We start from the raw sequence: 24,682 nt of genomic DNA, 5'->3' as shown, positions 1-24,682 counted from the left end.
TTTTGATCTTCACCATCTGACAAGTTGAATGGTGAGAGGTAGATTTTGCCAGTCTCTTTTCACTGATGCAGATTTGTGTTAAGATATATCACTGAATGAAGTATTTATAAGCTGGCCCTGAGCATGCCTAAAACATCAGTATGTGACTTTTTTTTACCTCCTAGAAATTTGAAAGAAGTGTGTGTGTGTTGTCTGATTGGTTAGGCGATCATTGGTGTCTTGCCACAGTGTTTGGAAATCACTGTTCAGGAGAGTCACAGCACAGCCACCCCAGTGACTGACTTTGTGTGGGGCTTCTACTTGTGCCACAGTTGTGTCTGGGATTTGGGTTATGACCTTGCTCTTAGTTCTTGTCTCAAAACTTCGTGTGTGACCACTGTTATTAGAAAACAGCAATTTCGTAATCATTTGGGGTTTGCTGAGGCATTTATCAGTCTTTCTTGCAGACCTGCTGAGCAGATCTCAAGCAGTCAGCTTGCATAAGCATCATCAGAAAGGTTTCTTCCCTAGAGGGCATCAGATCCTCAGTTAATGATTTTTATTGTCATCCCTGTAATATTTGGTGCGGGAGCTCCTTTTATTCTTTAATTTGATAATCTGCAATTATCTGCATTGACAGAGTTCTTCCCCACCACAAAGCTGTTCTTTCCCACCTTTCCATATCTAATGCCTGAGTCTTGTTATTTTAAGACATTAATGTAGTCAGTCATAAATAAGTATGTAAATGTTAACCTGTGGGTTGGAACCTTTGTCTCTTGCAGTTTAAGGTAATGGATATTGTAGCCGATCTGAATTTTCCCCACTCTTATTCTCATACCTTCTGGAGTTTCTTCAGAATGTGGTGTATTTTATTGTGCTCCTATGTAAGATGAAGAATATCTATTAAAATGACATTTTCAACATACAAAAGTTTTTGATGACTGGTAACTGGTATCCTTCAATAAATGCGTTGCTTGGAAACAAATATTAGTTTAATTCAGAGTAAAATTGTTCATAACCAAATATAAATTTAAAAGCTTAACAGCAGTTGTCATTTGTAACAATTGTTGATCTCTTTAGAGGTTGTCTTACAACTAAGGGAACTGAATCTCATACTGGCGCCAAAATGAGTGAACACTCAAGCAGTTAAATAGAGATTAGTTTTATTTATTGCAGGTGGCATTGCTCAGATGATAGCTAGTATGACATGGTGGTTTATAAGTTATAAAATTCCAGATTTAAACCTATTGATCTACAAAAATGTATCTAAAATAGGACTCTGATGTCTACTGAGTTTTTGAGTTATAGAAGTACAAACGTGAATTCCTAATTTCACGGCAACATGGTTTTTTCCTTTGTAATTTTGATAAGAGCCCTTATGGTTTTGATAATACTTGCTTCCCCAACCAGTGGGATGAAACCAGAGCCAGTGTGCTGGCTGGGCTTTCTTAGACTTTAAAAGGCTCTGGGAGAGGCCAGGAGAGAGTGTGAAAACTGGTGGCAATGTCTGGCTTTGGGGCCTGTTCTCTTTGGCCCACACGGCATGGTTGGTCAAAACATTTTGAGTTCAATGCTGACATTTTAGAAAAATTGTGAGAGTCGCATGAGAATCTCTAATTCTGGTAACTTGAATGATCTAAAGTTCTGACAACAGGAAGACGTGACCTGCCTTATGCAAGGCACCTGCTGGGAGGAGCTGAGTAGTTGCCTTCCTAAGATGAGCTTGTCATTCTTCTACTAAGTGATTCTCAGGCCGGTTAGAATCCCCTCCCAGCCCACCTGCTCCTCTCTGTAATCCTTTTCCCTGGTAAGCCTTTGACTTTGTAACTGCTTAGCTTATGGATGCACTACTGTTTGTCAGGGGTGATGAGGTGAATGGGGCTGGTACAGGATGTTCCCTCGTGGACCTCCTCATCTAATGAGGGACGCAGGTGGGGCACATGGACAGAGAGCAGTGGCAGCTCTGATGGAGAGGGGACGTACGCGCTTGGGAGGGACTGCTTCTGGATTCAGTACCTCCAGGCAGGAGACCAGCTTGTGCAGAGCCCTGGGAGAGGAGAAGAATCTGAGTATTTTGATAAATGGCTTCTTGAACATCAGCTGCCCATTCAAAAGCTTTTCTGAAATCTGGAGGGGTTGATAGGAGCCTTATGTTTTTCGTGTGATTTTTAAATTTTGTCGTCTCCTTTGCTGTGATTTACTTCCATGCTAGTTAGTGTTGGTCTGCTCAGAAGCTGCCTAATGAGATCTTAGATTTGAGATATGTATAACTTAAACCATGCTGTAGACCAAGAACATACTTTAATACAAAATTTCAGAAGCGTTTAAAAATAAACACTATACCTAAAAAACCATAGGTGCTATGGTTTAGCACTAGTAAAGGAGAGTATGGGGTGGGAAATCCTGTAAAACATTAACACAGTTTTGGAACTAAATGGTATGGGAATAATAGGAATTGGCTACTTAACTCTAGCCACATCAACTTTTTGTTAGTTGCAGTTGCAAAGGTTTAAAAATACAGCCTTATCTATAAAAGCTGGCCAAAAGAAAAAGGTAAAATACCATGATTATAGGGCAGCTAATTCAACAATCTATTTTAAAAAATGTAATTTCATTAGAATAATGTATTTTGGGACTGGGGGCAACATTTCATTTAACCGTGCAGCATGCGCTTAGTTTAAGAAATTATATTGGGGGTTATTTTTAAATGACAATGATCACAAAAACAAAACATGTTGAATGTAATAACTTGGAATACTAAGAATAAAAATCTGTACACCACCACCCAGACTGATGATACTTTGTTTCCTTAACTATATCTTCCACCCCCTGCATTAATTTCCTTTTTTTTTTTATCATTGAGGTCGGAAATCAGGAGGATTTGTTCCAAGAGTTGGTTTTGCTACATCTTTATGTTACAAATTGGACAAGTTCCCCATTGGCTGCAAAACTGGGATTTGGACTAAAATTTTCCTTGTTAAGAATAGAACTCAACCTGAAGAGTCTGGGTCCTTCCTCCTCCTGGCAATTCATCTTTGCTCCTGTTAGCTGATTTAATTTGATATGTGCCAGTTGTAGCATTTCAATTGTATGAATGCAGACTTGCTAATAACCAAGCTGAGCATCTGTGGACTTTATGTAGTTTCTGATTGGTTGGAGAAGCATACGGTAAGTGCCTGGATATTTAGACCTTACTGTCTCTTGTAGCAGAGCAACAACTGAATCCCATGATCTTAGTTTATTTCATGGTGCTCTTTAATGAGCTTTAACATTTTCTGCTAATCACTTTTACCTATGGGACAAAAAAGCTTTAGAAATATGAGACTTGATAGGTAGCTCAGGTTCCCTGTTGTAGAATAACCAGCGCATTTCCATTTTATATATTCCTGATCCATATCACCCACCATGTGACTCCTATTGAAATAAATAGTTCATGATCTAGATTGTTGTGGTTCAGTCTCAGTCACGTCTAACTCTTTGCGGCCCCATGGACCCCAGGCACGCCAGGCTTCCCTGTCCTTCACTATCTCCCGTAGTCTGCTCAAAGTCATGTCCATTGAGTCGATGATGCCATCCAACCATCTCTCAAAAATGGAACACTTCATGAACTTGCGTATCATTAGTAAATTCCAATAGCTCTCTAAGTTTCATTATAATCTAGTAAGTTCACAAAGTATACTGGTTTATGTTCTAAGAGTAGACTACTCAAGAAGACTTGCTTAGATCTGTCAGGCAGCTTAGACGTGATAGGTTGGTTGCACTAGATTTCAAGTTGGTGCTCTTCTCCTTATATTTTGGCAGGAAGTATTAGAACTGTGAGTAACCAAAGGAGTAGGACCAAATGGTTGCAATCCTTGTTTTTCATTCTGAAGCAGTAAATATTTTGGGCTTTCCAGGCCATGGGTCTGTCTCAGTTACTCAGCTCTGCCAGTGTGGTGAGAAGACAGTTATAAACAAATGGGCATGCTGTTCTTTGCTCTGACAAAACTTCAGTTTTCATGTCAGAGTATTTTTTCCCCAACTACTGAAAATGTGAAAAGCATTCCAAGTTTGTGGAATATACAAAAACAGGCTGGGGTCTCCATTTGGCTTGTAGGAGAAGGTAATGGCAACCCACTCCAGTATTCTTGCTTCTTGCCTGGAAAATTCCATGGACAGAGGAGCCTGGCGAGCTAGTCCATAGGGTCACAAAGTCAGACACGACCGAGCACGCGGGCACCAGGCTGAGTTAACCCCTACCTACTTGACAGTGACTGATTACTTGCTCTTGTGTTAAAAGCAAGATATGTCTCCCCCTCCCCTTTTAAAAAGTGATGTGTGCACATTAAGTTGCTTCAGTCGTGTCCAGCTCTTTGTGACCCCGTGGACCATAGCCCGACAGGCTCCTCTGTCCATAGGGATTCTCCAGGCAAGAATACTGGGTGGTTTGCCATTTCTTCCACCAGGGGATCTTCCCAACCCGGGGAGTGAACCTGCATCTCTTAGGTCTCCTGCATTGGCAGGCAGGTTCTTCACCACCAGCTCCATCTGGGAAGCCTTTTTAAAGTGATATGTTAACTGTCACTCCAGTAACAGGAATGATTTGTGCAGGTTTCATTTTTCTGCTTTGATATTAACGTACTTTGACAAGTTATACAGATTGGGCATTTATCAAGCCCTGATTTTTTCATTTGTGATATATTTTCATGCCAAATTTCTCAATGTTGACAGGAATGAACATTGAACTCAGAATGTTCAAAATTATACAGGATTTGATTTTAAAAATCTGTACAGGCTTCTTTAAAAGTGACCTTTAACAGGAAATTCCGTGTAGTGTTTTTCAATTAGCAGTTACTGAAAGGAACTCCATCTCTGGCAGCACATTTCTTTGCTATCTATCAAATAGATGACTAACAACCCCACCCAATTTGTACATTTAAGTTGATGTGAGTTTTATAAATAATGCAGTACACACCTTTGACCATATTTTGATTGTGCAACTTGAAGCATTTTTGTTGACTAGGTTCCCAGAAGTAGGTGAGTTATATGCGGTTCTTTTTTTTTAAATTTTTGGCTGTGTCAGGCCTTTGTTGATACACAGACTTTCTAACTGGGGAGAGCATGGGCCATCATTGTGGTGGCTTTTCATGTTGCTGAGCACAGTCTTTATGGCATGTGGGCTTCAGAAGTTGCAGCCCCCAGGCTCTAAAGCACTGGTTCAATGACTATACGTGCACTTAGCTGCTCCATGGCATGTGGGGAACTTCCTGGATCAGGGATCAAACCTGTGTCTCCTGCACTGGCAGGTGGATTCTTCACCACTGAGCCACCAGGGAGGCCTGCATTTAAAAATTTAATAGTGGTACTACATTGCCATACCAGTTTATTCTGGCATCTTTAACCTAAATACCGTTTTTATGTCTGTATAATATTCCACCATGTGGACACATTCCTAGTTAACCATCACGCCTTTGGGCCTGGGCATTTTATTTCCATGCCTCACCAGTTTGGTTCCCTTACCTTGGTAGGTACATTTGTGTCTGCATTCCTAGAGATGAGATTCCTGGTGTAGTAACTTGATCAAAAGGTATGTTTAATTACCACATACCTCTTGTTTTACAGTAATAGCCAAATAAAGTATTTATTTCATGGACTATGGAATGAATTTGAGTAAAAATTGAGAAAAGCAGGAAGATTTACAGTACTATGTCTGGCACTAGTGTTTAGAACCAGATAACGTGATGTCCAGAGGGTAGTACTCCACATATTGGGAAGAGTAACTTTTAGGATCATAATCAGTTGAAATCACATCAAAGTAGAGAAATAGAAGACTGTTTCTGAGTAAATTAGGGTCTTTGCCATAATGCAGTGCCAAGATAGCACTTGGGGCCTTCCCATCTTACTGCTGGAATTTAGCTAAGGGAACTAGTCAAGTAAAAGTGGAAGTTGCTTAGTTGTGTCTGACTCTGCGAACCCATGGGCTCTACAGACCATGGAATTACATAATACTGGAGTGGGCTGCCTTTCCCTTCTCCAGGGGACCTTGCCGACTCAGGGATCAAACCCAGGTCTCCCACATTGTAGGCGGACTCCACCAGCTGAGCCGCAAGGGAATTTAGTCAGGAAGGTACTAAAAGTAAGGAGAGGAGCAGCACCAGGGATGAGATCACTTTTCAACCTGAGTTTTGTCCTACAGTTCCATATAAAATGTATGAGAGTATTTGATGGGGAATCACATTTTCAAATAAAGATTCTGTTTTTGAAAATGGTACATGTCTTAAAAAATAGAGCTTACATCTTCCAGGACATTTTCTGATGTATAAATAACTCATCTCTGTGCCTCACTAGAATATAAGCTCCTTGAGGGTAGAAACTTTTCTATGCTGTTGCACTAACGCTGGGCATAAAGCAAATGCTGACCATTGTGCAGCTAACGGTGAATGCTGCATTAAGAATTTAGGAAACGAGGGACTGTACTGGATGGAAGCTTCATTTGAGGACAGTCAGCTACAACATTCCAGCTGTAACATATCTGTCACAAATCATACTTTAATAAACTCAACTAACTAGTTCTATGTAAGAGATCTATAGGAGATTCTTGCATTCCAATGTGAAGACATTAGAAAATGCCAGGCTTTTTCTTTCCCAATTCAACAATCTTAATCAAAACCAAATGAGATCTGAGTAGAACTTTTATGTGAGGATTCTAAAGTTCATCTTACGTAAACAATTATTTTGGGTAAATGGCCTCACCCGTCACCTTTTTAAAACAGCTGTAATAATTAACGTGACCATAGTGTAGAAAGTATCTGCAACACAGTACACCAAAGTACTCAGGATAAGCCAAGCCCCTTGAAAATTAACAATTACTTTAACACAAATTCCATTAGGAAAGGAGAACAGCAATAAATAAGACAACCACAGTGGCATGACTGATGTCCTGTATAAGATGGAAAACGTAAGAATGGAGAGTGATGGCCACACCTTACCGGTGAGCCCTTCCTTTTATGTTGGTTAATTCCACTAGTAAGAATCATAAAAAGCAAGTGTATAAATAAACGACTAACAGAAAATTATATGGCCGTCAATGGGAAGACAGTGAGTAAAGCTGTTACTGTGCAACGCCAGACAAGTTTTCACTTTGACAGTGCTAAACTGTGTTAAAAAAAATTCATTTCCGTTTTTTATTTGATGTTTCCAAATATAAAAAAAGTCAAGATTCTTACACCAATTATCTCAAATGAGACCATGCAAAGCAAAGTGTATACAACAATCATTTCCCCTTCAGTTCTGTGTGATTGACAGAAAATTGAATGGCATATGCCTGGTTGAAAAATTTCACCAGTTTACAAAAAAAAACCAACAACCCAGCAACAAACATGCAAGCCAGTTGCTACTCTGTGTCTACAAGTTACTTTATAAACTTCTTTAATTAGGAGGCACAATGAACTGAAAATTCTAGCTGCCCAAATTTATCCTGCTACCCCACAGAAAGCACAAGTGACAGCCCCAGCACTCTGTAAGCTCTGAAGAGTTGAGCTAGTAGACACTATTTGTTATCTGCAGTAGGTTCAGCTCTTGAGTCTGCAGAAGTCAGCTTTTTCTCTTAACAGAAATAAGTCTCTTTAGGGCCTTTCCTCTAGGAAATTTTGCTAGGCTGGGTTCCAAAAGAATAGTGAAGTGTGAAATTTAAAGTGTGACAACTGAAGTATTTTGATGCATTATACAAATTTTTCCTAGTTGCACAGACTAAAGACAGGTGGTTTGCTAAACAGCACTGAAGAAAATCCTGACCCAGTGGTTCTACTTACTCCAAATGTTTCTGACCAAAGAAAATTATACAACAATATTTATAGGCTCACTTTTAAGAAATGGCTGACATTAATACTGTACATATTTTACATGTCAAATACATAGTCCAAGAGTTTATAAAATAAGTTCATGCATTATTACCTCTAATAATATCATATACAAGATACCCAGCCTCCCTCCCCCAGTACTTCTGACATTTCAGGTGGACACAAGTCTTATATACAAAAACAATCCAGTTCTCTCTGCTGTGTTAAGTATATAATTTAAAGAAACTTCAGAGATTACTGAGAAAAAACTACAAAGTGTCAATCTGTGGGATTTAAGATGTTTCCTTTAAAAAAAAAAGAACAAAAAAAACCCACCCAGAATACATAACCTCTGTACAAAGAAAAATATAAAAATTCTGGATGATCATGTTTGATCACATTACATAATTTAGGATGAAATGTCATTGGTTAAGTTTTTTTACTTTACTCATTCCTTTGACAGCATTCATTTGTGAACTAATATTTATATTTAGTTCAGCTGCATTTATGGCACAAGATCTCATTTTCAAAACAGTGGCACCAATTTTCCTTAAGTGTAACAGTATTCTATTTTTAGCAGCAATTATGTTTTAAAGGTTGACAATTTAGAGAACAAATGTGTAACTATGCTTACTTTCTACTTTATATTCACCAGTTATGATGTTTACATATAGAATCATCTTTCACTTTGCCCCACCTCATTTCTTGCTTGGTCAGCAAAGTACAGACAAGGTATTCATGTGTTTCTGTTAGATGGGATTCTTGGATTTAAGTGAATATAAAGACAAGTGTAAGACAAATTCTTAGTCCAGGTATGTTCCAGAGCCCCAGTATTTAGTTATATAATACCTACTGACCAGCTATAAAAGATGAGATGTTCTAAGGTGCCTTAACAATCTACATCTGTAACAGCTGAACGAGAAGGCCATTTCACTCAACTGTGATGCAGTCAGCACCGACTGGCCTTTACCAGCAAGTTTAACCGATGTCATTAAATTAGAAAACAAAATGTTTTTAAAATTAGTTTACATTGAGGGACGTATAGTTCTCATGTATTCTGTGTGAAGAGAGAGTATGGATAAAGGGAACTGGCCATGGAGCATGTTAACGCAAATTCTAGGAGTACAGTTTTCATGATAAGATGTTATCTACTACATGCAATTTGCTTATAGTACCTGCCTAACAATCACTAGCTCTATAGAGTTAAACTTTGTCTTAAAGTGACTGTTGAGTCCCTTTATGGGAATTGGCCATATCAGGTGATGTAATACCACTTGGGAAAATTGACACTAGTTGACAAATTCCTGAAAATAGGGTCATATAGAAAAAACAGTCCAAATCTGGGATCTATGAATTAAAATTGTGATCCTATGAAACAAGTTTTTGGGTTGATGGACTGCTTTAATATCAAGAATTATTGTCATAAATTCCCACAACAGAAGGATTTGTTGAATACGTGAAAATGATTTTGTCTGTGTGTGTGTGTGCTTTGTTAAAACAATTTGAGGGGGGAATACGTACCCACAAATAAGCTGATGTGACAAAACCCACAGATGGATAGCAAATGGACAAACTGAAAAAAAAAATGCTGTGAAAATGCCAACCAAAATAACAAGGTGGGTGGGTGGACTGGAGTAAGGGGGGTACAGTTAAGGCATCTAAAAAAAATTCCACATGGCTTTGGCTTATTAAAATATTTTACACTATCTTTTTTTTTTTTTTTTTTAAAGAAGATTTGAAAGCATCTGAAAAACATGCAAATTGTTTGAAAATCCTGCATGGCAAATTCAGACAGTTTGCAAGCGTCATTCAGATGTTTGTGAAGGATAATAAAGAAGCCTCTGCCCACAAGACTGCACAGGGTGGAAGAGGTCTTTCCAATTCTCTCTTATCTTACACTAGACGGCAGCCCAGAGGTCTGTGCAGCAGTTACAAACAAGGTGTTACTGTCTGGAAGGGAAGGGACTGTAGAGTTTCCATTGGTGGGAGAACAACCCAGCTTTAGTTTTTCCAGATACTCTGCATGTACAGGCTTGTGGCACTGGAGCACTTTGATGGCATCTTCTACTTTGAACCACTCTCTCTTCCTTCCTAAAAAACACCAAATGAAATAAAAATAAATAAATATATAATAAAAATAAATGAAGTTAACTTACAATTGTAAGATAACTCAAACTGGGAGATGTATATTGATCTTCTCTAAAAAGCAGCCAGAAACTAATTTAAGATGCAAACTGAAAATACACATGTAGTGTGAATTTAAAGAATTCAGATAGCAAAAGGAAAGGGAATTTACCTATATTGACAGAATCTTCCCAGTCTTCTAGTATTTCAGTGACAGTAAGAACATAAACGTATGTTCTGTGCTTTCGGTCTTGGTTCTGCTTGAATATAAAAAGAAAAGCATTTTAATCTACAAGAGCTAGTCATGCACATGTTTCGAGTGAAGAATTCAGTGTGGCCTACATTAGCATAGTTTTCTTGCCAACACAGGCAAGTATACTCAGTCATACAACCCTCGGCACCAGAGTGCATTTATGTAAGACAAAACATGAGCAGACCTCCTAACCTAGACCAGGGCCTCTCAACCTCGACCATCTATTTCATCACCCAGGATGCAGTTTGTTTCTTTTTTTTTTTTAAAGAGACACTGATTCAGTTAGTCTGAGAGGAGGCCTAAGCATGTAAAAGCTTCCTGGTGAACTACGCACAGCAAAAGTTGAGAATAGTATGAGGACAGTCCATTTCTAGAATGCCATGTCCTATATGCTCCAACTCAGTTTTTACTCCTATTAAAACTGCCACCTAGCCTTGTGTCTAGGTTCAAAATTAAACACAAGTTGGCCTTGAAGGAAGGGGCTCATCTTCACCTTGACTAAAGGTAACCTTGTTTGCTATAGTCTAAGACGTCAGACAACTGCCCTAATTTTTTTTTTTTTACCACAAATCACCCGAGTAATTCACTCAATCATTATCTTATGTCTTTGGGAATGAAAGAGAACGGGAATAAAACAGAGGCCTCTCTCACTTAAAACATTATGTTTAAGGATCTGTCATCTTACCTTTATGCCTGGAAAATCAATACACTTATTTGCTATGTTCACAAACTAATCAAAATCACCATGGTGACTAGGCAGGAACATTCTAATTTTCCCTTATATTTTTCTAAAGGGAAAGGTACACTGATTACCATTTTCTGTTCAGATTCTATGAAATTTAAATAGTGATTATAAAGCACTTATTACTGTTGCCTTCCCATGTTACACAAACATGAGAAGTTTTCTTTAAAAATCTTGTCAGCATATTCACATATGCACTAATGTGTACCATGGTTACTCAGTTACAGAAGACTCAGTGTTTTTCAGTTTAACCAGGAGATGGTGCTATTTAACTGGGTAAGGCAAGTGGTGAATTCTGGAAAATTATAGTACCTTATGAACTGTACTCTTCCACAGTTACTGTATTCTGGGAGTCATCAATTTTACCAGGTGCTGTACAATCAGAATTTTTTCTGATTTCTGAGAAAGGCTAAAAGATAAAATCTTTAAGGACTGTATGTATAGTCCTATCAGCAGGACTAAGCTAACACTTAAAGGGTATCTTGGAAAAAAAAAAAATCACAATGTGTCTGATATACCATGTATCTAGGTCTGAATCTTGTATGAAAATATATTTGAGAACAGCTTGGGTCTCATGACCTGACCTCATTTCTCCCCACCTTCCATGGAATACTTGTCACTTTCAAATTTCCTCTGCACAAATTCCATTCTGCCTCAAGTAGTAACACATTATAGCAGAGAAGTCTATCCTAGTGTCGAGTCTGTGCATCTGAGTTTTGCATCCTCACGGTGTCCTTTCAGGATAAAGTCGTTAGGCATATCATCCAGTGTTACATGCTGAAGGCAAAGGGTTCATTTCCAGGCAGTATCCATGAGAGACCTAAGCCCTTAGGTGATACGGAGAATATTGTAGTAATAGTATATGAAAGTCAAACAGCTTCCACTTCCCTCCCTCCTAAATCCTTATGACTTCCTTGCCTACTGGTAGCTTCAGAGGAATATCTAGTTCAGGCTGCTGCCGATTATCTGGCCTGTTAGGAAGGAAGAAGTCATTAATTCTATCAGCAAGATGAGGATTACTTTTGTAACTCACCTCAAATATGCCCAGGAGTCTGCCCAATTTTCCTTTTACTCCAGCCTATTAAAAAAAATAGACGAAATATAAAATTTTTACATAACAGAATTTATGTGCAAGTTATTTTCTCTGTTCCCCTTCCACTGCACAGTCCTGTTCCTTTTACCTGGTACTGTGACAGACTGGAACTTCAGTGTGTGCCACAAACCCAGAATGAAAACTAACAGACTGGCATGTGCTTTCTCTGAAAATGCTTATCCCTTAAGACCCGTCCCTAGAAAACCTTTCCAATTACACACCAACACCCAATGAGAGCCTTATCACTCACTTCTCATTATGCTCTAACTGCTGTTCAAGAAGTTTTTATGGCCCTTGATCTACGCTGTTTTGCTCCTGAGTAAAAGTAAGTTCCATCTCCTATCAGTTGTGAGAAGACAAGCAGGCCAAGTGTGCTTCTGTGCATGTGTGTGCCCTCATTTTACTGAACTTTTAGACAAAGCCAGTAAAATGAAAGCGACTGGCTTCCTATATGTATGTCTGAAAATGAATTGTAGCACATGATGAATTTTCTCTCTGTACATTTTTGCTCAGTTAACACTAACCTTGCTTTAGGGCAAGGCCATCATGTTATATATTGATCACTGATGAGACTAACTGTTATATAACTGTGTTATTCAGCTCTGGGGGATTTTCACATTGATCTTTAACTATTTTACCAGGTAGAAAAAAATAATCTGCTTACCAAAGTGCTAGCTGTAGTCACGTGCTTTAAAATGTTGAATCAGACAACCAAACAGCACTGTGTGGCCTCCCTGTCTTCATGCCTCTTCTTCGGTGTGCTTAGCAAACTGCCTTGTTTGTGAACCCTACCCAGGATGCCCTACTCTCCATCTTACCTCTTCATAAACCTCCCTCACAGCAGCGCCATCAGGCTCTTCCTCAGGCTCCATTCCTCCTCCGGGGACAATCCATTGGTCTGGATACCGACTGCTGCTCACCAACAGGACCTGCAAGCCCGACCATAACTGTAAACCCCAGCCCCAGAAGTACTACGGACATTCACATTTATTTGTTCATGCTACAGCAGCAGAGTTGGGCAATTTCAACAGAAACTGTATGGCCCACAAAACCTAAAATACTGTTTGTCCTTTACAGGAAACTCTGCAAATCCAGGTCAAGAACGGCATTAAGCTTGAAATGTGTACACAGTTATAAAACAAACGAAAAACCCCATATACTGTATTAATACAGAGTAGTATCCTGCCAGTTCACTTTTTAACAGTATCTGAAACAAGAAGTAAACATCCATCCTGTAAGTGAAAATTTGTGCACTAGGTTAGGTTCACCCAAGTTGAGAGGACGGAGGTGGGGAAAGACTATGATAAATAACCAAATGATGTTTATGAAAGTAACAGGCAGGCGTCTTGACCAACTTGAACAGAAAAAATGTCTGCAAAATTACCTTAGTATATTGCCTTTAAGCAAATGCAAACAGTTCTCTCCAGAAAATAATCAGCTGACAGCAAAGCTTGATCCTCAGTGCAGATTCTGGTTTTCTGACACTGCCAACTGTCTGCCCAGCTTTGTCCCTACTGCCAGATAAAGGGCTGGCCCTTGGGAATTTATAGCCAGCCCAGGATTCACCTACAAGAGTAAGCTCCAGAACCCAATCTGCCCAAATGGAAACTTCCAGGCTGACAGCAGTTTACAAATCCCACCTTTCCCCCAAACCTCAAGAAAACTGGGTTGGGAGATGAGGGAAGAACTTCAAATGCATAACTCCCCTCGATCTGAAAAGCGGCAGCATGCCTTGGCCTACAGACACACCATCACCACATAGTGGTGGACTGACTAACACTCAAGAATCCTGAGCACAGTTTCTCTCAATTCTGATCTGGACAGGACTTTACTACATCACTCCTCTGAGTATATAACAGGCAGAACAGAGGCACGTCCAGAGAAAGCACTGTAAATTAACAATTGCCAGACCCTTAGCTAAAGTACTAACGGGGTTTCCCAGATGGCTCACTGGTAAAGAATCCACCTGCCAATGCAGGAGATGCAGGTTCGCTCTCTGGGTCAGGAAGATCCCCTGGAGGAGGAAATGGCCACCCACTCCAATATTCTTATTGGGAAAATCCCATGGCCAGAGGAGCCTGGTGGGCTACAGTCCACGGAGTCACAAAGAAATCAGACATGACTGAGCACCCAAATGGCTGACATTGAGGGCACCACCAAGTCCAAACATAGAAATTTTGGTAAAGTGAAATGTAAGACAGCCTTAAATTTAAGCTTTCTTAGTTACAGCATCCTCCTCTGCAAAAAGAAGTAACTAGCCTTGCAAGACTGTTGAGTGTTAAGGAGTATAACATACCTCAGATCCTAGCCCACGTGAGTAGGCCAAGCACAATGGGCCTCACTGTACCCACTACTGTGAGTACTGTTGGCCATCACAGTTGGATCTTCTGCTTTCCCACCAACTGAGTTGGATTCATCTGTCAAGACAAGCTTGTTCCCCAGATTTTGCCAGTTGCACTTGTTTTTGTAATCACTGAACGTTAATGATAAAATGAGGGCAGGAAGTAGTTATCAAAAAGGCTCTGCAAAAATTCATTAAAGATGGGTTGTTAAAAATTGCTATCAAATTAAGTATGGCTAAGATTACTTAAAAAAAAAAAAAAAAAGACCAGAAGAAGGAAACTTTTAAAATCTAGAAAGTTAAAATCCTACTTTATACCAAGTGGAACTGCAAATCAGATTTCACCTTTGGATTTTATTCAAAAAGTATACTTGCCAATTGTCTATGGTATTCAAAGGCTGTGACCCTATATCAAGACTGGCAAATGAATATGTTTTTAAATTAGAACAAAAAAGGTTTAAGGTACAAAAGTGTTATATCCTGTATCATAGAAAAAGCAAATGGTAACCACCAGTTCTGACCACAGAGCTGGAAGCTTCTTTTCCTGGTTCCTAGGCATGAGTTAGGGATAAACTGGTTTCTAGTATCTGGATAAAATTCTTACTGCCTAATTCTATGCTCTAAAAGCAACCTCCTTGATCAGCTTCATAATGGAACAGGGTGGTGCAGGGAACTAGCCACCAGAAAAGTACATCTTCATTGAGTAAACAGGGAGTTTCAAAACCATCGATATTCATAACGTTTGAGTTCTGAAAAAAAATGAAATTCAGTGTCATGTATCTAGGTCAATGACTAATATGTTCCTATTTGACCACAACAGTCTTTAAGAATTAATTTACATAAGGTTAATAATCTTGAAAAACCATTAGAACAGTCTGTGTCTGTTTCTGAATTAACACTTAAGCTTCCAATTTAAAACCAAATCTTTATCTACAGGACATCACTGTCATATGACTGAACTTCTCTTCCAAATGATTTAGCTGAGAAACCAAGAAATTGTGCTGCAAGAGTCCCTTGACATTCTAAAGTGATTAAATTTTATCAAGCCATTAACTCCAAATGTATCTTTCCAAAAATGATCAATTTAAAATGAGTAATACCTAAGGTATAGCATCCAAATGTTTAGATAATCAGTATCTAAACAACTAGATTAAGAGATCTGATAATGAGGCTTTGGTGATGGTACAGATTTGGAAACTGGTATGTTATTAAGTACTTGCCTACTCATCTTGAGTACCTGAGGGTGCAGATGAGGTCAAGGCTATGTGGTAGGGGAAGGGGGTAGGTGGGATTAAGAAAAGAAATCTAAACAGTATAAGCAGAGATAAGGACAGTTAAAACCCCTACTATAGACTGGAAGAATCTAAACCCACACCACAGAATATTATTATTCAGTATCTCCCTCTCAATTCCTGCAAAGCCATCTTAACATTCTATAACATCCCCAGTGTACTAGATCTACAATGCAGCTTTAGGATGCAAACTAATGCTCTAAGAAAGGTGTTACTAAAAACAAAAACTTCTAGAGAGAAGGGTTCTCAGACTATCCACCTCTATCCATACTTTTGTCTCAAAATAATGCTTATCACAATTTTTAAATTCTATAGCTGCATTAGAACATCCCTGGTGGCTCAAAGGTTAAAGTGTCTGCCTGCAATGCGGGAGACCTCGGTTCGATCCCTGGGTCGGGAAGTTCCCCTGGAGAAGGAAATGGCAACCCACTCCAGTATTCTTGCCTGGAGAATCCCAAGGACGGAGGAGCCTGGTGGGGTTCACGGGGTCACAAAGAGTCAGACACGACTGAGCGACTTCCCTCACGACTTCACTCCAGCTGCATTAACCTTTACAGACTTCTTTCTACTCTCAGACAGCTAAAAAGTATTCATAATTTTACTGGCTTCACAATCCTAGGTTGGTTCTTAGATGTCTGTGATGCAAAATCTGAAAGTGGTGAAATTTGCTGGAAGTTGTGCAAGACAAAAGGTGTGCAGCTGCTATGAGGTAAGTCTATTGATACTTGCCACTAAATATATATATGTGAATGAATATATTTATGTATTAGGTTGGGAGAAAAGTTCTTTCAGATTTTTGTAAAAATCCAAACAAAATATTTTTGGTCAGTATTTGTTGTTGTTCAGTTGCTAAATCATGTCTGACTCTTTGCAACCCCAGAGACTGCAGAACACCAGGCTCCTCTGTCCTCCACTATCTCCCAGTTTGCTCAAATTCATGTCCATTGAGTCAGTGATGCTATCTACCCATCTCATCCTCTGCTGCCCCCTTCTCATTTTGCTTTCAATCTTTCCCATTATCAGAGTCTTTTCTAATGCGCTCTTCACATCAGGTGGACAAAGTATTGGAGCTTCAGCATCAGTTCTTCCAGTGAATATTCAGGGTTGGTTTCCTTTAGGATTGACTGGTTTGATCTCCCTGCAGTCCAAGAGACTCTCCAGTATCTTCTCCAGAACCACAGTTTGAAAGCATCAATTCTTCGGCACTCAGCCTTCTTTATGGTCTGAATTTCACATGTGTACATGACCACTGGAAAAAGCACAGCTTTAACTATATGGACCTTTGTCGGCAAAATGATGCCTCTGCTTTTTAATATGCTGTCTAGGTTTGTCATAGCTTTCCTTCCAACCCCAATATTACTGTTATTTATGGAAGAAATGACCAAAGCTTTAAAATAATTGGTATTACTGAGGTAACAAAGGATAGGTTACAAAAACTCTTTCAATAAGAGGATACACTAACAGCTGACAGGTCCATACATGGTCATTCATAGGTTTTAAATTCTCTTTCAACTACTTTTCTAGACCTATTAGATTTTGTGCGTCGGACAAGATGATAAAGACGAAAGCTGACACTTAACTTTCCAGATAAGCCAGAGCTGAGACCAGAGGAAAGATTTATAAAAAGGAGGCTAGTCAACCCACCAAGTTGCAGGATTAGATTTGAATCACACTCAAACCCTAACGCCAATGGCATTAGAGTGGTGAAAAGTGAAGACACTTCTTCCCCAATTCGACCTGGCCACCTTCATATCAGCATTCCTCCCACTACACTATCAGATCTTATCCCTCTTTTCATGTATTGGTCAATTATCAGAATAAAATACTATTCACTTGGCACTGTTGAGAAGTTATTTTTCATATGTGTTTTTCTTAGATACCCAATGTTTCAAGATTTGGAACAGAGGTATCTCTCACTTTTAGTAGCAACAGTATAGTGATAACCAACTTGGAACCAGCCCTGAATCTTGCTGGACAAAGGTTTGTCTGTGAATTGGAATAATATTCCAATAATATTCTATAATATTACTCTATATCACCCAAGTCCTCCTCACTGAGGGATGTGTAAAAGCGTGTAAACTAGGATATGCTGTTCGATGTCTACCTAATACAGCCATGCCCTCAGAGGTGGGAGGTACATGGACTGTTGGTTCCCTACACCAAGGGGCCCCAAATTGCCCTGTGGTTCAGCTTTTACCCTTACGATGGCTCTTGGTCACAGCCTGCCTCCAGGAACAAGCGAAAGTGAAAGCTGCTCAATCCTGTCCGACTCTTTGCGATCCCATGGACTCTAGCATACCAGGCTCCTCTGTCCATGGAATTCTCCAGACCAGAATACTGGAGTGGAAGCTGTTCCTTTTTCCAGGGGATCTTCCCAACACAGGGATGGAACTCAAGTCTCCCACATTGCAGGCGGATTCTTTACCATCTGAGCCACCAGGGAAGTGAACAAGTAGTCACTATAAATTACCACATCTTTCTCAGAAAACACAAAGCTATTCAGAGAACCCCTTAAGTGATCCCTAAATATAAGAATAAAGAATTTTATTTTGCAAAATTGTATCTGTATATTTAGAAGCTGTTTTGGGGTTGTTGGTCTTTCTTTCCCACATTATCACAAACAAGAACACGAATGGTTAAAACTATCTCTACTGTACTTAACAGTTTTATAGGCATTTGGCCAAAATTAGGGCAGCAGTATATTAGGAACACCCACTACACACATATACATTTTAAAAGGTAGTAAGTTACAATAATAGTTAATATATCCACTAGCCACTACGAAGTTCTATTACTCACAAACTAGTACTACTTTTTGGGCTACAGAGGCAGAGTGCTGTAAGATCAGAAATAAAGACACATTCTGTGAAAATGTATTTAACCCAGATTATATGGATTGGTAGATAATGGTAAGCTGTGTTGACCATGACTTTTTTCTCCCAGCATGTTAATGTTCTGAAGTGGGATAAACTTTCCACTGGGGATGGGATAAACTTTCACAAAATTGGAGAAAGCCTTGGTGATACACCAAAATCCGTAAGAATAAATACAGATGCAAATCATACATGAGGGCCTTCCCTTGAAGAAGTGGCTGACTGGGTAGGCTAAGCAGCCCTTCTCTAGGTCTAAGAAAGCTGCAGGCACAGATGAAGGAGGCTGGTGACATCTCCCGGCAGTTAGAAAAGGCCACCTTTGGATAGTTAATTCTGATGAAAGTGGTTTCCATTTGAAGTAAGAACATTCAAGGACTCAACGCTCTTGATACATGTCTGAAAAGGCTTATTGATTCTAGGGGTTAAAGTACTAGTAGAGAGAGGCCATAATATTTCTTAGTAGTAGTGTTAGTTGCTCAATTGTGTCCAACTCTTTGCAACCCCATGGACTACAGCCTGTCAGGCTCCTCTGTCCGTGGGATTCTCCAAGGAAGAATACTCGAGTTATTTACTACACCCTTCTCCAGCGGATCTTCCTGACGAGGATGTAACCGGGTCTCCTGCATTGCAGACAGATTCTTTACCACCTGAGCTACAGGGACGGCTTAGTTTTTGTTTATTAGAGCTCTGGTTTAGAGTTCCACAGGTTTCAAGGCTACTGGCTCAGCGAGCTTACAAGCCAATTACAGCAAAAAGTCCAAATGCGAGTTCTTAAGACTGTATGTTTCTCACTTGCAACTGTGCCTGGATTCCACCCAGGATCAAGTCATTTCTGTTTCTCTCTTTAGAATTCTATCCTATTTTGCTGCCAGATAATCCCCAAACTTGAATAAATCTAAAACTGAAATACAGCAAGCAACTCCTTAATCTTACACTGAAGGTGCTCTTCGTTTTTCAGCCACTATTTTTTCTCTGTTCTCCTAAGCTACAGTTCAATTAGACCACAGCCCCAAGTCTTGCTGTTTATGATGTTTGGTCCTTCCTTACCCACTCACTGAAATCCAACTCCAAATGACTCATGCTGGATCTTAACTCTGGAGCTCCTCATGGTACTTTTGCCTGCATGCTAAGTCGCTCAGTCATGTCTGACTCTTTGCGACTCTGGACTGTAGTGCTCTGGGCTCCTCTGTTCATGGGATTCTCCAGGCAAAAATACTAGAGTACTAGTAATATAAGAATACTAGAATACTGATTTTGCCCTTTCCTACTCCAGTGGATATTCCTGACCCAAGGATCTAATCCATGTCTCTTTTGTCCCCTGCACTGGCAGGTGGGTTCTTTACTGCTAGCACCAGATGGGAAGCCCGACAGTACTTCACCAGCACTTTACTGCCTTTTATGGGCTTCCCTGATGGGTCAGAGGGTAATGAGTCTGCCTGCAATGCAAGAGACCCGGGTTCGATCCCTGGGTCTGGAAGATCCCCTGGAAAAGGGAATAGCAGCATCCCACTCCAGTACTCTTGCCTGGAGAATTTTTTGTGGAGCCTGGAGGGCTACCATCCATGGGGTTGCAAACTGTCGGATATGACTTTTTTTCTTTTCATATCAGTCATCTGTCTAACCTCCTGCTATACAGAGCATGTTCCTTAGGAGCCGACACTTCTCATCTTGCAACCTGGTTCCAACCATCATATATGCAAATACATTCAATGGAATCCATTTCAGGTTTCCTTTCGTGAATGTACTGTCCACTTTCACAGCAAAGGCAGAGATCCCAGCTCCTCTATAGAATACTTATTTGTTGCCTTGACTGGAAGCCCAACTGTCAAAAGGGTGGTTCCCTATAGAAATAACTAGTTGGAGAGGATCAAATGAACAAGAGATTTAGAAATAAAGGGCCTAGGCTCAAAATGATCTGTCAGCTTCTGTGACCTTGAGACAAGTTACTTCCATTGCCTAATTTCTTCCTTTACAGATGCTAATGTTTATTATCTACCTCACAGGGAAGAAAGAGATGCAATGGGAAAATACATAAAACCACACCCCAAAGAATAAAAACTGCTGTGAGACCACCTTTCCGTCCTACAAAAACCTATTCTAAAGTCTACTTAGAACCCCTTTAAGTACAGAGCCAGACTGGAACACTGCACAGCTTGAGGGTCAAAAAGCAATTACTATTTTACTTCACTTTAAACTCTATAAACACAACAACAGAAACGAAGATCCTGAAGATCTAAACCAGACGTTAAAGTTGGCTGTGCATTATTTAAAGAATTCCAGAGCCTTCCCTCAGAGGATATTCTCTAACAAACTGATTGACTTGGTTTCACAACCTCCGGGTTATCACATTTACAAAGTTTTACGTAATAAGCTTATCTAATAAATTCTTCAAATCTTGCTCTTTATTTTATAATGGCACTAGTTTCTTGATTCCACTAGAGGCTAGGAATCTAGCATTTATTACAGTAGCCGCTACTGCTAAGTTGCTTCAGTCGTGTCCGACTCTGTGCGACCCCATAGACGACAGCCCACCAGGCTCCCCCGTCCCTGGGATTCTCCAGGCAAGAACACTGGAGTGGGTTGCCATCTCCTTCTCCAATGCATCAAAGTGAAAAGTGAAAGTGAAGTCGCTCAGTCGTGTCCGACCCTCAGCGACCCCATGGACTGCAGCCTTCCAGGCTCCTCCGTCCATGGGATTTTCCAGGCAAGAGTATTGGAGTGGGGTGCCATTGCCTTCTCCGTTATTACTGTAGCAGGCAAGAGTATTGGAGTGGGGTGCCATTGCCTTCTCCGTTATTACTGTAGAAACAATTTCAAAGCAGAAAACCAACTCATTTATCTGCTATGATCAACTTCTGATGCTCTCCTCAGACTCTTGCTTTACCATTCACACAATACAAGCCGTTTCAATTTCCTCCCATTTCCCATATTTTCCCCTGGGAACCTTCGTTTTTACAAAGCCTGAATTCCATGTTCACATTATGGCAAGACTTCAAAGTCACTACTTTAAAGTCTTCCAAACTCAGCCTTGGATGATCTCACTCATTCAGCAAACCTTGTGCACCCAACTGCTCTGGGCCTAGCCCTGTGCTCAGAGCCCAGCATCAGCAGGGACCAGATGCTGAATTCCAACTCTACCATTTCCTAATTACCTCATTTGGGCAAAGTACTTCTGATTTGCAACTGTCTCCTCACCTATAAAGCTGCAGTTAAGAGGAGTAAATGTAACAAACTTAAATGTCTTCAGGCAGTGCCCAGCACCTAGTAAGCACTCAACTAAGAAAATAATTATACAATAGTGAGCCAATCAGATAAGATTCTTGACCTATCTTGATCACTTCTGGTAAGTATTATTTTATATTTAAAGTTTGCTTTGTGCTAACGTGGTCCTTCCCTCAAGGACCTTCTAATCTTTTTAACAGAATGCACTTAAAAAGCCCGTTGACTTTGTAAATGCTAAAAGCCATTCTCTACTTTCTGGCTCTCCTAAACAGGCCCAGCCCCAAAACATCAACTTCTCTAGAAAACTCCTTTGGAATTTAAGTTTAAATTCCAATAGAGACCCTCAACTGATCATGAGATCAACACTAAAAGGCTTGGTTTCTTTTAAAAAAATAGAGTTTGAAGAGCACCATTCTGAGGTACTTTGATTTTTGTTAGCATAACAATATAAGCCACTGAGAGTACACTATGTCATACTCATCCTAACTACAGGGACTAGCAATAAGGAAGCCATTAAATTCCTGCCTCCAGCTTTAGCTTAATATTTTATTGGACATAATTGGATATGGAAACAGAACTCAATGTTAATGCTTTTCCTGTCTAACCATTTAGAAGTGCCAGTGCTACAAGATTTTCATCAGCTACCAATCGACTTTATTGCTCCACGCAAAATAAAACTAGTAAACCATTTTTAAATTAAATAAACGAAACAGAAGTAAGTATAAACTGTTCTCCAGAAAAACCTCAACGGCCTTACTATCAACCCAATGCTGATGAGTGAATCAACCAGAAGACTGCTGCTTCCTCTTAGAACAAGAAAGACTGCTCCTCGCCAGATGTCAAGAAAAACATACCAAAGAAGCTCTGATAAATATGCAAAGGTAGAGATTACCGTCAGAAAATGGCAACTTTGCCCACCTCTAGTCCACCTTCTCCCTTCTGGTGATTCCACGTTTTTCACTACCCATCATTCTATAGTCAGAAAACTTTAAAAGAGGAGGCTTTTTTTTTTTAATCCAGTATAAATACGCCAAGCGCTTGTAAACTAAAGGATCCACCAAAAAGTGGAACTGATAGAACCAGACCGAATGGGTTTCTAAAGCACGGGGACTGTCTGGATATTCCATAATCATGCCTACATTCATCTGAAGCCGCAAACTGCTATTTCAGGGGAGAGGAAAATATAACAAGAGGCAGAAGGGCTGGGGCTGCAACATTCACGCCATTTCTACCCTCTGTTAGCACTCAAGGTTTTATTTGGTTTCACGCTCCATTTGCAGGTTAAAGTGGTGACTCCCGCTAGGCGGGAGCAAGACGGCCCGGGACCCTCCAGGGGGCCAGGAGGCGTCTCGGCCTCCAGTCCTAACCACGACCCCGTGGGAGAGCGCAGGGCTGGGTGAGCCCCTTTGTTTCCACAATCAACCCAGAGAAAGGAAGGAAGGAGAGAGGGAGGGCGGGAGGGAAGGTGGGAGGGGGCTAATCCCTTCCAGCCCTGAGGCTAGACGGAGGGTCTGCTGAGAAGGGGATGGAGAAAGGGAAGGGCAAGCGCAAAGACCTCCTATCCCGGCCAGCGCGGACTCCCACACCAACCCCGCCCCGGCGCCCTAGCGGAGGGGACCAAGCGCGCCGGCCGCCCTCACCTCGTCCTCCTGCTCGCTCCGGAAGCAGAGGCACGCCGCCCGCTTCTTGAAGCCCTCGCGGTCATAGGTCCGCGTCTGGTTGGGCTTGAACTTCATCATAGAGGAAGGTTCTTGCTGCCGCTGCTGCCCCGGCCCCCGCCACCCCGCCGGGCAGTGGGGTCGAGGGCGAGTCGGGGCGCAGGGAAGCGAGGAGGCGGCGCGGGGAAGGGCAGCGAGGCCGGGTCAGTCCCGGAGCAGACGACCGCTCCGACGCGGGGCAGAGCGCGAGCGTCGGTCACTGGAGCCCGGGAACCGGGGTGGAAGCGCCGCCTCTGCCCCGGCGTCCGCCGCTCTCCATGGGGCCGCCGCACGCTCGCCTCCGCTCTCTCCTGCTGCCGCCTTCGCTGCCGGAGAAAGCGAGGCTCCAGGCTCGCGCCACGAGGAGACAGTTGCAGGAACTGGCGCCTACTGGGCAGCAGCGCCGCGGCAGCTTCGCACCGCCCCCTTCGCCGTATTTAAGGGGCCGCGCACGCCCCGCCCCCCTCGGCGCACCGCCCTGCGCGCCTGCGCGCCGGGAACCGTTGCGACTTGGGAGGGGCGCCGGGGGCGGGGCCTCAGCCTTCAGGCGGCAGGATTTCGGCGGGGCGGGCGGGCTGGTGCTCCGCCCCAGCGCGGGAGAACCGGCATTCTAGGTAGGTGCCCTCGAATGGAAAGAAGCAAAGAAGTCTCCCCCAGTGTTTATAAGTCTCGTAATGTTACCTGCGAGGACCTTAAATAGCCTCTCCACGAGCGGGGCCTAACCACATACCTCCTCGGCAAAATCGCTCCTGGTCAGAAAACGCCTGGAGGCCTCGTTGCGCTGGCAGCCTCTGTAGTGACTGTGTAGACGTCCAGAGAGCGCCCGTCAAGTGTGGGGCGGACGAGTGAGGCCTGGAAAGGTGAAGACGTTGATGAAGACGTTTTATTGTTTTTGTTTTGCAGGGGAAGGGAGAAAGCACATTTCCTTTTTATTTTTTAATCTTTGGTTGGAGGCAGCATCACTTGTATTCTTTCAAGAGTCAACTGAAGCTTAGACGTTTGTTAGAAGCCCTGGATAACGGCTCCCATTTTATCCCGCCTTCCAGAATGCACTCATTAATGCTGGCTACGGCTAATATCTTCTGAGTGTATCTCTTGCTAAGTAACAGACATGGCCAGGTGTTGGGGCCGCCATCACCAAATAGAATGGAATGTCTGCTATCTAGGGGCGCTCAGTCTCTCGGGGACTTGGGACAAACGATTTTTGTGTTTTCTCACAAGCGCCAGGATAAGGAGCCAGGAGACCTAC

At 41.4% G+C, this 24,682-nt stretch overlaps 1 protein-coding gene across 3 annotated transcripts; it reads right to left on the bottom strand.

Annotated features, from left to right (window-relative positions):
* Positions 1–1,160: 1,160 nt before the first annotated feature.
* NUDT4 (nudix hydrolase 4) lies at positions 1,161–23,814 on the bottom strand. Of its 3 annotated transcripts, none has more exons than XM_052641271.1 (6): positions 23,377–23,814; positions 12,827–12,937; positions 11,949–11,993; positions 10,093–10,180; positions 9,694–9,887; positions 1,161–2,026 (listed from the first exon to the last, which is right to left on the bottom strand). In XM_052641271.1, exons 1-6 carry the CDS (start codon positions 23,473–23,475, stop codon positions 1,895–1,897), a joined length of 669 nt encoding a protein of 222 aa, XP_052497231.1. In that variant the 5' UTR covers positions 23,476–23,814; the 3' UTR covers positions 1,161–1,894. The 3 variants fall into 3 exon arrangements, with proteins under 3 accessions (XP_052497231.1, XP_052497232.1, XP_052497233.1); XM_052641272.1 differs by having other exon boundaries at positions 10,093–10,177; XM_052641273.1 differs by lacking the exon at positions 1,161–2,026 and having other exon boundaries at positions 7,119–9,887; positions 10,093–10,177.
* Positions 23,815–24,682: the final 868 nt, after the last annotated feature.

Source organism: Budorcas taxicolor, chromosome 5 (assembly GCF_023091745.1).
Source record: "Budorcas taxicolor isolate Tak-1 chromosome 5, Takin1.1, whole genome shotgun sequence".
In the NCBI taxonomy this organism is placed as follows: Eukaryota; Metazoa; Chordata; class Mammalia; order Artiodactyla; family Bovidae; genus Budorcas; species Budorcas taxicolor.
This window is presented reverse-complemented; position numbering and strand designations above follow the sequence as displayed.